The 10,751-nt window shown below is 36.2% G+C and overlaps 2 protein-coding genes and 1 non-coding gene across 3 annotated transcripts; 1 reads left to right on the forward strand and 2 right to left on the reverse strand.

Moving 5' to 3' along the window:
- The first annotated feature begins 167 nt into the window (after positions 1-167).
- LOC112097102 lies at positions 168-271 on the forward strand. Its single transcript, XR_002904759.1, has one exon. It is a non-coding gene; the product is annotated as a small nucleolar RNA R71 (small nucleolar RNA).
- A 3,783-nt stretch (positions 272-4,054) lies between these two features.
- LOC112096956 lies at positions 4,055-6,220 on the reverse strand. The gene is made up of 6 exons (XM_024181199.1): positions 5,994-6,220; positions 5,750-5,888; positions 5,410-5,668; positions 5,052-5,292; positions 4,249-4,505; positions 4,055-4,113 (listed from the first exon to the last, which is right to left on the reverse strand). Exons 1-6 carry the CDS (start codon positions 6,218-6,220, stop codon positions 4,055-4,057), a joined length of 1,182 nt encoding a protein of 393 aa, XP_024036967.1.
- Positions 6,221-7,865: 1,645 nt separating this feature from the next.
- On the reverse strand, positions 7,866-10,243 carry LOC18036050 (F-box/LRR-repeat protein 14). Its single transcript, XM_006427463.2, has 2 exons — positions 10,105-10,243; positions 7,866-9,477 (listed from the first exon to the last, which is right to left on the reverse strand). The coding sequence occupies exon 2, from the start codon at positions 9,433-9,435 to the stop codon at positions 8,032-8,034; it is 1,404 nt and encodes a 467-aa protein (XP_006427526.1). The 5' UTR covers positions 9,436-9,477; positions 10,105-10,243; the 3' UTR covers positions 7,866-8,031.
- Positions 10,244-10,751: the final 508 nt, after the last annotated feature.

Below are 10,751 nucleotides of genomic sequence, written 5' to 3' on the forward strand. Positions count from 1 at the left end.
CCTGAGTGATCGACTCCGTTGTTGGGAATTATCTGCTTGTCGCTAAGAATTCCCAAATCTCTGATGCACTTTTTGACATTAGCTCTCCTCCACTCGTTGCCATTAGCCATTCTTGCACATTCGGCAATAATCCCTCCAAAAAGTATTGGCATTGGTGCCATTTCTCGTACCCATGATGTGGACACTTCAAGAGTAGCCCATTGAATCGCTCCCATGTTTCGAAAAATTGCTCGTCATCTTTCTGGGTAAACTCCGAGATTTCCCTGCGAATAGCATTGGTTTTATGCACTGGGAAATATTTATTTAAAAATTTTGTAACCATTTGTTCCCATGATGCAATGCTATTAGCAGGCAATGTATTAAGCCATGAACGAGCTCTATCTTTTAAAGAAAATGGGAATAGTCTAAGTTTAACATCATCATCTGAAAAATTCTCATATTTGAATGTTTGACAAATGGCATGAAAATCATTCAAATGATTATATGGATCCTCATTTTCTAGGCCATAAAATGTAGGGAGACAATTTAACACACTAGGTTTTAATTCAAAACTCCTAGCAGCTACATTTGGGTATCTTATGCATGACGTGCTCAAATTAGCTAAGGGACTAAAATAGTCCTTAAATGGCCTCTCCTGTGGTGCTTGTAAATCCATTTTATTTTTAACGTGTTTGTGTGTGCGAAGTGTTTTTTCTAATTCAAGGTCTATAGGTTCAAGATTAGGTAATAATGACCTACGACCATGCATGCAAAATAAATAAAATAAAAATAAAGATGCAAACAAAACAAAAATAAAGATGGGAACAAAACAAATAAAAATAAAGAAGAGGGAGAAATTACGATACTAACCTTATTGCGCTATTACAACCTTTCTATAAAAATACACAAAAATAAATACGTGAAAGAAATTAACTAAAAATTAAATTAATAAGATAAACAAAAAAAATTACAAAGAAAAATAAATGGAAAATTAAATTACAAAATTTTAAAGAAGAGAAAAAGAAAAGAAATACTAACCTTTAAATGTAGATTCACTTTTTTTTTTTAATAATAAAAAAAAAATACAAGAAAACAAATAAAAGAAATTATTCACAAAAATTAATTCTATGAATTAAAATTACTTACCTCCCCGGCAACGGCGCCAAAAACTTGTTGTGCAAATTTTAATGTACTCGCAAGCGCACGAATCTATTGTAGTATAGATCTATGGTGACGAGTGTCGATCCCACGAGGAGGTGGATTTTAATTGTGTAGAATTAATTTTGTAAATGGGTGATTGGATTTATGGTGGAAATGATTTGGAATATGCTAAAACTTAAATTAAAATGGCGAGAATAAATTCTAAAACTGGAATTGAAATGGCGAGAATGAATTGAAGAGAATTCTATTGAAATGACGTACTTGGGTATCTGGATCCGTATCAACATGCATCATGGGCTAAATAATCCGTATTAATGCCAATTAAATCATGAGGGGGGAATCCACACCTCATGAACCACGCTCTAATCAATATGGTGCTAAGGGCTTATCGTGCCAAATAATAATAACCTTATACTAGAGAGCCGGTGTAACCAAGGCGGTATCTAGACAAGACTATTATTATTTGTCGACGAGAAGTCAAAACATCCACAAAAATTAGAGGGGAAGAGAAAATAAATTTACCAAATTAAGCCCATGACACATGTTGAGACTTCACCTTCAACCCAAGCTTGAAAGAAAATTAGCCACTCATAATTGAACTAGGGGCAAAATGGAAATTTATTAAAATACGAAGAAAATACAAGATGGAGAAGGAATTACAGAAAATGGATCCCAAAAATGGATTCAGAGATATCAAATTAGGGGGGGGAGGCCCCCTTTTTATAGATACATGGAGTAAATCATGGCCATCGGATTAAAAATAGTTTGGACGCTCAGGATTGCGCCACGTCATCAGTCAACAGTCCACGGTTTGACCACGCGGATGAACAGTAACACGGTTTGACCCGACTTTGAACAGTAACGCGGTTTGACCCGGATGAACAGTAACGCGGTTTGGTTGAAAATAATCCTGTGTGATGCATGCACCGTACGCGAGATTTTTCGTCCACTGATATGCTGCCACGTCACCATCAACAGTACATAAGAATTTTAGTCCAACAGGATCGTGACACCTCATCAGTCAATGCCACATCATCGGTCAATGCCACGTCATCATCCGTCTATGTGAACAGTGTCGTGAACAGTAACGTATACAGTACCGTACACGTGAATAGTACCGTACATGTGAATAGTGTCATTTTTCCTTTTATGCTCCTCCTAAGGTTTTCGACCGTCCTGAGTTCAAAAGTGATGTCCGTTTTGCCGTCTGATCTCTCCTTTATTGTGAAATGACTATAATGCCCCTAAAATACATAAAATACTTAATTAAAATAAAACACATGTAATTAAATCACAAGAAGGTTAAATATATAAAAGTAAGGGTTGTTAGTAAGACTTAAAATGTAAAATAACGGTTTTCTCCTTTATAAATATGCATTTTCTAATACTCAACAATGGCATCTATGTATCATAATGGGTTTTGGGATTTAGTTGAGTTACCAGATGGATGCAGGCCAATTGGTTGCAAATGAGTTTTCAAAACCAAGAGAGATGCCAGAGGTCAGGTAGAGAGGTACAAGGCCAGGCTTGTGGCTAAGGGTTTCAGTCAAAGGGAAGGCAGTGATTCACATAACAAAAATAATTAGAGCAAAGTGGTTGCTCATAGGCTCAAATCCTCACAAAGTTGGTAAATTTGCCATCAAATCATGTACACTCTTCAAATGAATCAACCATCAATAGTGGTGTAGAATGAGAAGAAGGTATGAGTGATATATAAAAGAAAAGGTAAAAATGATAAGAAGTGAGAAAGATGTATGTAGTAATATGAAAAGTGAAAGATAAAATGTGAGTGATGAAAGAGTATGATAGAATAAAAATAGATGTAAATAATTTGAGATAGATGGGAAAAGAGTAGTGAGAGAGAGAGGAAAAGAAAATTAATAATATATGAAGCATACTAACTCCAAAATCATTTAAGGATGAGTAGAGTGAAAACAATAATTCCAGACATCAATAATGCAAAAATCCCTCCCCCACACCAAGAACTGACATTGTCCCCAATGTAAGATAATCAAAGCTCACATAAAAATTAAAGCGTAAGGATAAAAGATTAAGGGCAAAAACTTCCCTGAATTGTGAGCTTTGATCCTCATAACGTCTATGGGCTTGGCGGGAATGGTGGGATAAATCCCACACTCTTGAAGTATGCGGCCAAATTCTGCTCCATCTTGTCACGGATTTCGATTCACGGGCCTGGAATGCAGGTCGTAGGCTGGTTGCGTTGCGATTGCTGCTCGGCTGGAGCTTGCTTGATGGACGCGGGATGGCACTGATTGTGTTGCACGCGCGCGCTGGGGCTGCTGGATCTGCGCGCTGCGTGGGCTGTGTTGTGCGCGAGAGCTGGGCTGACGCTGGTGCTGTTGGTGTGCTGCAAGCGGCTGGAGAAGAAAACAAGTTCTGGAAAATTAGGGATTTTGTGAACAGTGAATAGTGAACAGTGATTTTCGATTTTTGGTTTTTTTTTTAAATAAATAAATAAATAAAAAGAAAGAAAGAAAGGAACGAAAAAAAAAATAAATAAATAATTTTTTTTTTTTTTTTTTTTTTAGTGATGAATCACTTTGAGACACTAAAAATTTCAGAAGTACTTTTCTAATAAGTACGTGGGCACGCCTTATAAAAAATTTTCTTCTGACCAAAATAAGCAAACACATTAAATTTCAGAAGTACTTTTCTATTAAGTACGTGGGCACGCCTTAAAACTATGTTACTTTAAAAATTACAGAAGTACTTATTAGCTAAGACGTGGGCACGCCTTATCAAAAATTTTCTTCTGACCAAAATAAGCAAAATTTTTTTTTTTTTGAATCAAAATTAAAAGAAGATATAACAAAAACCAAAACAAACAAATCATTTGGGTTGCCTCCCAAAAAAGCGCCTTTGTTTTATGTCTTTGGCTAGACACATTTATGCATCAATCTCCATAATTGGGACTCTCGAGAGCCACATCCTCCACAATATTCACCGAAAAACCTTCATAAAAAGGTTTTAAGCGATGACCATTAACCTTAAAAACTTTGTCAGAGGTCGGACTCCGAATCTCAACCGCACCATGAGGAAAAACATTAGTAACAATAAAAGGTCCAACCCAGCAAGAACGTAATTTACCCGGAAAAAGTTTAAGTTTAGAATGAAAAAGAAGAACTTTTTGACCAACAGAGAACTCGTTTCTAAAAATCATTCTATCATGAAATGTCTTCGTCTTTTTCTTGTAAAAAATTTCCTGCACTATAGGGTTAATAACATCCACAGAAAATACTGAATGTTCCTCACTAGGATATTTCATGGCATCATTCATATTGAATTCTATAACCTCTCCATCAAACTCCATAGTGAGAGTTCCTTTATGTACATCCATTTTAGTCCTAGCAGTCTTAAGAAAAGGTCTTCCTAGCAAAATTGGGACAGAATTAGAGGAGTTATCATCTTCCATATCAAGTACATAAAAATCAGCAGGAAAAACCAACTCATTAACTTGTACTAAGACATCTTCTAATACCCCATCAGGATATGCATTAGACCTATCAGCTAGTTGAATTATTACGCCAGTTTCTTTTAATGGACCAACATTCAAGGATGAATAAATGGAACGAGGCATGACATTAATAGAAGCTCCTAGATCTAACAAAGCCTTTTCAATTTTAACACTACCAATTTTACAAGGGATAGTAAACATATCTGGATCCTTGCACTTAGGAGGTAGTTTCTTTTGAAGAACTGCTGAAACATTCTCCCCCATGTGAACTTTTTCATCTCCTCTTAATTTTCTCTTAGAGGTGCACAGTTCCTTAAGGACTTTAGCATATCGAGGTATTTGTTTTATAGCATCTAATAAAGGAATATTTACCTCAACCTTGCGAAATGTCTCAAGGATGTCTTTCTCTTGTTCCTCCTTCTTGGATTTTGCAAACCGGCTTGGAAAAGGAGGAGGTATCACAATAGGTAGGGGTTTCGCTCTGGTGGGTTCCGTATCTTGAGATTGAGGCATCAATTCATTCTTCTCAAGCTCATCTTCTACATGCTTTGTCACTTTCTTACTAGGCTCTTGCAACTCTTTCCCACTTCTAAGGATGACAGCACTAACGTTTTGCTTTGGATTCACCTCAGATTGTGAAGGCAATCTCCCTAATACTTGAGACTCCAGACGGCTCACTGTAGTCGCCAATTGACTCATTTGGTTCTCCAAGTTCTGAATGCTTGCTGTAGTTGCCTGCTGAAATTGTTGAGTGTTAGTCGCAAGTGATTTAACAATTTCTTCAAGAGATATACCTGACTTGGAGTTTGACTGTGGAGGTGCTGGATATCTTGGTGGATACTGTTGTGGGAATCCTGACGGCCTAACTCCATAGCTGAAGTTGGGATGATCCTTCCATCCCAGATTGTATGTTTGTGCATAAGGATCATACCTCCTCTGAGGCATGCCTGGAAATCCTCCAACTGCATTGGCTTGTTCAATGGGTTCTTCTTGAAGTGTAGGACACATATCAGTTGAATGACCCATATTGTAACATATACCACAAGTCTTCACCTGCTGCACATTACCTACAACAAACTTTTCCACAAGAGAAGTAAGTTTATCTAAACGTTGTTCAACAGAAGAAATATTTACCTCATTCACCTTCCTTGAAGTGAGCTCTTGCCTGCTGCTAAATTGTTGTGCATTGGCAGCCATATTTGATATCAACTCCCTTGCTTGAGTAGGGGTCTTGTTCACCAACACGCCTCCACTAGCAGCATCTATCATACTCCTATCCATCAATGACAGTCCTTCGTAAAAATATTGAATAAGAAGTTGATCAGAAATTTGATGCTGAGGACAGCTGGCACACAATTGTTTGAATCGCTCTCAATACTCATATAAAGTCTCCCCAGGAAGTTGTCTGATCCCACAAATATCTTTTCTGATGTTGGCAGCTCTTGAAGCCGGAAAGTACTTCTCAAGGAACTGCTTCTTCAAACCATTCCACGTTGTAATTGATCCAGGAGGCAAGTAGTACAACCAATCTTTAGCTAGCCCATCTACAGAGAACGGAAAAGCACGCAGCTTAATCTGCTCTTCAGTCACACCTTGTGGTCTCATACTTGAACACACAACATGAAACTCCTTAAGATGTTTATGAGGATCTTCACCTGCAAAACCATGAAACTTGGGTAATAAATGAATAAGACCAGACTTTAATTCAAAATTTACCTCCAAGTCTACATATTGAATGCAGAGTGGTTGTTGATTCAAGTCTGGTTCAGCTAACTCTCTAAGAGTTCTTTCTACAGGTGCAGGTCTATCCATCACTTGTTCTTCTGAATCGCTAGATGATTCAACTAAATCAGGCACCGTATCTGTTTCAGAAAGCAAAGGCGACGAGGATCGTTGCTTAGCTCGCTTCGTCTGCTGTCTCAGCTGGCGAGCTGTCTTCTCAATTTCAGGATCAAACGAAAGTGTACCTGTACGAGAAGAACGAACCATACACCAAGTAAAACGTAAAAAGGATTAAATAAATGACATCAATCCCCGGCAACGGCGCCAAAATTTGATGGGTGTCGAAGCCAACAAAAATAAATTCCTACTCTAAATAAATTGTGTATAGTGATTGAGCAGGGTCGTGTCCACAGAGATCGGTAATTATTTAAATCCTTTTAAAATGCAAAACATAAAATGGGGGTTTTGTTGACAATAATAAAAATCAAATTAAAATAATAAGAATGCAAATTAAAGTTGTAATTCAAATTGGAGAAAGTTCTGGTTGAAGGAATTAACTCAGCTTGATTCGACTACCAGAAAAATGGGTTTAGTTCCTCATAGAGAGAAGAGAAAAATTAGATCTAGGGTTTCTTTTTCTCCAATCCCTCAATCCTCCTTTTTCACAATAGATTCCTCCTTTAAATACTCTCTCTCTCTTCTCTTTTAGAATTCTATTTAAAATAAAATCCTAATATCTGAAATATTAAATTCGTAATTACAAAAATAACCAAAAATACAAAACACGTTAAACTAAAACTGCAGGTCCGCAGTTGACAGCACGCGCCCACGCCTTATCAACAAAGTTCTTCTGACGCTCATAATTTCTCCAAGAGAACAATCATCCTTAAACATCATCTTATAGCTCAATTTTATCATCAATCAATAGAATTGCACCTACAAAAGTAAAACACAAGTAAATCACTATTATTAAGTGCAAAACATTGATATTAAGGGAAGTAAATAATGCAAAACTAGTGCATAAATTGCACTCTAACAATATCCCTAATTCTAAATGCATTCAACGATTTCAATGTATGATTATTGAAAATTTAAATGAAACCCAATTACTTGACACATGATCACTCACATAATCTCCCAGTTACTAATCACAACTAAAGGCTGTAAAGGTATCTCAATTCATTGAATATGATTCATGACTCGTAATTAGTATGACAATTGCTTGAGCTAATTTAATTTCAGTCTTTCATTGATTACAGTGCTTGGCGTGACAATTGCTTTGGGCTAACGTGATTTCAGTTTTTCATTAATTTCAGTTCTTTAAACGACAGTAGCTTAAGGAAACTAGAAATACATCAGCACTCTGGTAGCCTGGCAGCTTTCAGTTCACTAAGCTAGACAAGTTGATAAATGCGTTTCATTTTGCAGGTTCTCACACTTCTTGAGCTAAAATATAAGATTCAATTTGATTGATAAATCAAAAAGATACTTTTATTTCAAATAGATTGTATTTCAATTACAATGAAATTGTATCACAAGCACAATGGTATCAAATTGCAGATCATATACCAAGCTACTACGAGCAACATATGCCAAATCATTTTGGACTAATCATGATATCAAAAGTGAAATTAACAGAATAAACACAGCACAAAAATAAACAGCACTGGGCAACAAAACCACATTCAGCCCATTCAATACATCCACGACAAGTCTTGCCGGAAAGAAACAGATCTGGCAGCTCCTTGAACACCCCTTTCAGAGACTTGAGGGCAATCCTCCACAGCCAACAAGTCTAATTTGAGTGAACCTACAAGTGGCTTTAATCCATCATCTGTAACCCCTAAACACTTTCTTAGCCGTAATATGCTCAAATGAGGGAACTGACACGCAAGCTGCAGCCCCTCATCACTAATTTCTTGGCATCTAGCGAGCTCCAAGATTTCAAGATAATGTGCTGAGCACAGTGCTTCCATCCCAACATCATTGAAGGAATATACATAGTCAAGAGAAAGTTCCCGAACAGGGCATTTTTGAATCAAAGTGAGGATTCCATCCAAAGTAAATGAAGAAATTGAAGGAAACTCTCCATCAGAAAACGATATCCTGACAGATTCAAGCATCCTACAGTTGTCTGCCAAGGCTTTTAGACTCTCATCAGTCAATCTCAATGGGTTGCTCATCAAAATTGGCAGTGAAAAATCTGAAGGCACTCGGAGAGAAATGGACCGAAGCTTACTTGATGTTTGGGCCATGTTTATGATGTCAGAATCCCTTACTCCAACGCACATGTCCAAATGAATCTTCTCCAAGTTCCTGCATTTCCCCAACACACAAGCAAGTCCTCTTCCTGGGCTAATAATACAATTTTTCAAGCTAAGCTCCACCATGTTTTCACATGGGACACGCTGCCTTTGCCACCTATCTACAGCCAACCTATCATAAACCTTCATATATCTGTAATTAACATCCACTTCAAATTGCAGCCGTTTAAGCTTCCGCCAACAAGGTCCTAGCTTTATCAAATCACCTTCCCCAATTGCCCTACAATTCTTAATCAAGAGATCCTCAAGCCTTTCAAGCTTGCCAAGATATTCTAGCCATTCAACGCTATTAACATTAAGACATCGGATAAGGTGAAGAACTGTGAGATTCTTGCAACCAACAACAACAGATAATATTCCACAACCGGTGATTCTCGTGGTGAATTTCAACTTCAATGTTGAAAGATTTAAGCAAGAAGCCAAGTAACAAAGACCCACATCAGTGATAAAAGTGCAGTAGTTTAAGGTGAGATCAGTCAGATAAGGACAGCTGTTAGAAAGAATCAAAAGCCCCTGATCATCCAATTGTTTACCCAACCTAGACATCCAACCAGCATAAGATATTTCTACTTTGGTTAAGTTGCCAAATCTGTTGCAGAGGGAAGTCAATGCTTCATTCACAGGGTCTAATCCACAGCCCACCCGAAGAGAAAGCCTCTGTTCATTATCCACTTCATAAAAACGTTTACATGCCAATGAAGCCGAGTTCCTGTCCACAGTTTTCTTAATCCTGCCCAAAATCTCCCAAACCAAATGGTCTGGTAACGTATCCATCTCGACTAGATATTTCTTCTTGCCTCACCGCAATCTAATTTCCTGAAACCAGACAACAAAATAGTCGGCAGGCTATCTCATTATAACAATTTTTTTTTCAATTAGTTAAGTTCATGTTTTAGAAATGCAGACAATCATTTGTATTCTGAAATTAGAGAATTACCACTCCAGCATTTAAACACCTCCAATCTCTTTTTAATCCATAGGATAGAATGTATGTTGCTATTCAAAAAGCAACAATCAATTCATGATAAATAAAAGAACTAAGTGGATAGCCTTAAAGCACAGACTGAATCAAGTTTCATATGCAACAAGGTAACTATTAACTTTAATCTGCATATAACAGTTCATAAATACATGAATTTAAAAACAATTTCAATTTCATAAATCACATATAAAACCAAACAAGTGCCTAATTTAAAATTCATTAATTTCACCAAAACGAAAAGAACCCAAATCCCACATTAAAATTTTGATCTTTTGCGGCCATCAAAGGCGAAAATAAACAAAACCCATATCAAAACCTTCACGCTTCAGTAAATTAATCATGCACCAGTAGATTTATTGAAAATCAAACAATTCAGCTTCATTTTTTAGGAATTAAAAATAATCACACGAACACTTAGAAACCAACGTCTCCCACAAGTTTTACAAAATTTAAAAATTTACCTGCAACGAAGTGGATCAGCAAGAATTGGCTGGTGCTGAGGCAATAATTCCAACTTATGCCAATATTTTGGTTTGTTTGTTGACGATTGGAATGTAAAGATGATGACACAATATATTGCTACAAAATATGTTGCCATCTTGGAGATATAATTGACGCACTTTTACTAAAATTTCTTTTTTTCTTTTTTCGAATATTTAATTGCTATTTGGCATTTGGACTTGCAGATATTATTTAATGTAGGACAAATTTATTTTTTTATGAATGATTAATTTTGGTTAATTTAAAGATCAGTTTCGTAGCTTGTTTTCAAAACAATATTTATAAATAAAAAAGTAAAAATACATTTATTTGGTTGTTCGAAATTTGATGATAATGAAAGAGAGTGAGAAAATCTTTTAATGAAAACTGTTTTCAATAATTATATTAAATTTTGTGATTTTCCATATTTATGACTAATTTAATTTGTTTAAATTTCTTACTGTAAATATTATTTTTAATTAATATAATAAACAATGAAAGCACTAATAAAATAGTGCAATATGATAGCATAAATATAAATATAATATGAGCAATGCTAAGTATGGGCATAGTATCCCACGTTGTAAGTCTAATTTAAATTTCAACTGATGTCACATTTATTTATTGG

This window comes from Citrus clementina, unplaced genomic scaffold (assembly GCF_000493195.1).
Source record: "Citrus clementina cultivar Clemenules unplaced genomic scaffold, Citrus_clementina_v1.0 scaffold_7, whole genome shotgun sequence".
Taxonomy (NCBI): Eukaryota; Viridiplantae; Streptophyta; class Magnoliopsida; order Sapindales; family Rutaceae; genus Citrus; species Citrus x clementina.

Excerpts from the sequence above, each read along its gene's own strand:
- LOC18036050 (XM_006427463.2), bottom strand. The coding sequence starts at position 9,435 with ATGGATACGTTACCAGACCATTTGGTTTGGGAGATTTTGGGCAGGATT.
- LOC112096956 (XM_024181199.1), bottom strand. The coding sequence starts at position 6,220 with ATGAGACCACAAGGTGTGACTGAAGAGCAGATTAAGCTGCGTGCTTTT. Across the intron at positions 4,506-5,051 it reads CCTCCTCCTTTTCCAAGCCG|GACTAAAATGGATGTACATA; the intron begins GTTTGCAAAATC and ends TAAGACTGCTAG. Across the intron at positions 4,114-4,248 it reads TAAACTTAAACTTTTTCCGG|GTTTTTCGGTGAATATTGTG; the intron begins GTAAATTACGTT and ends CTTTTTATGAAG.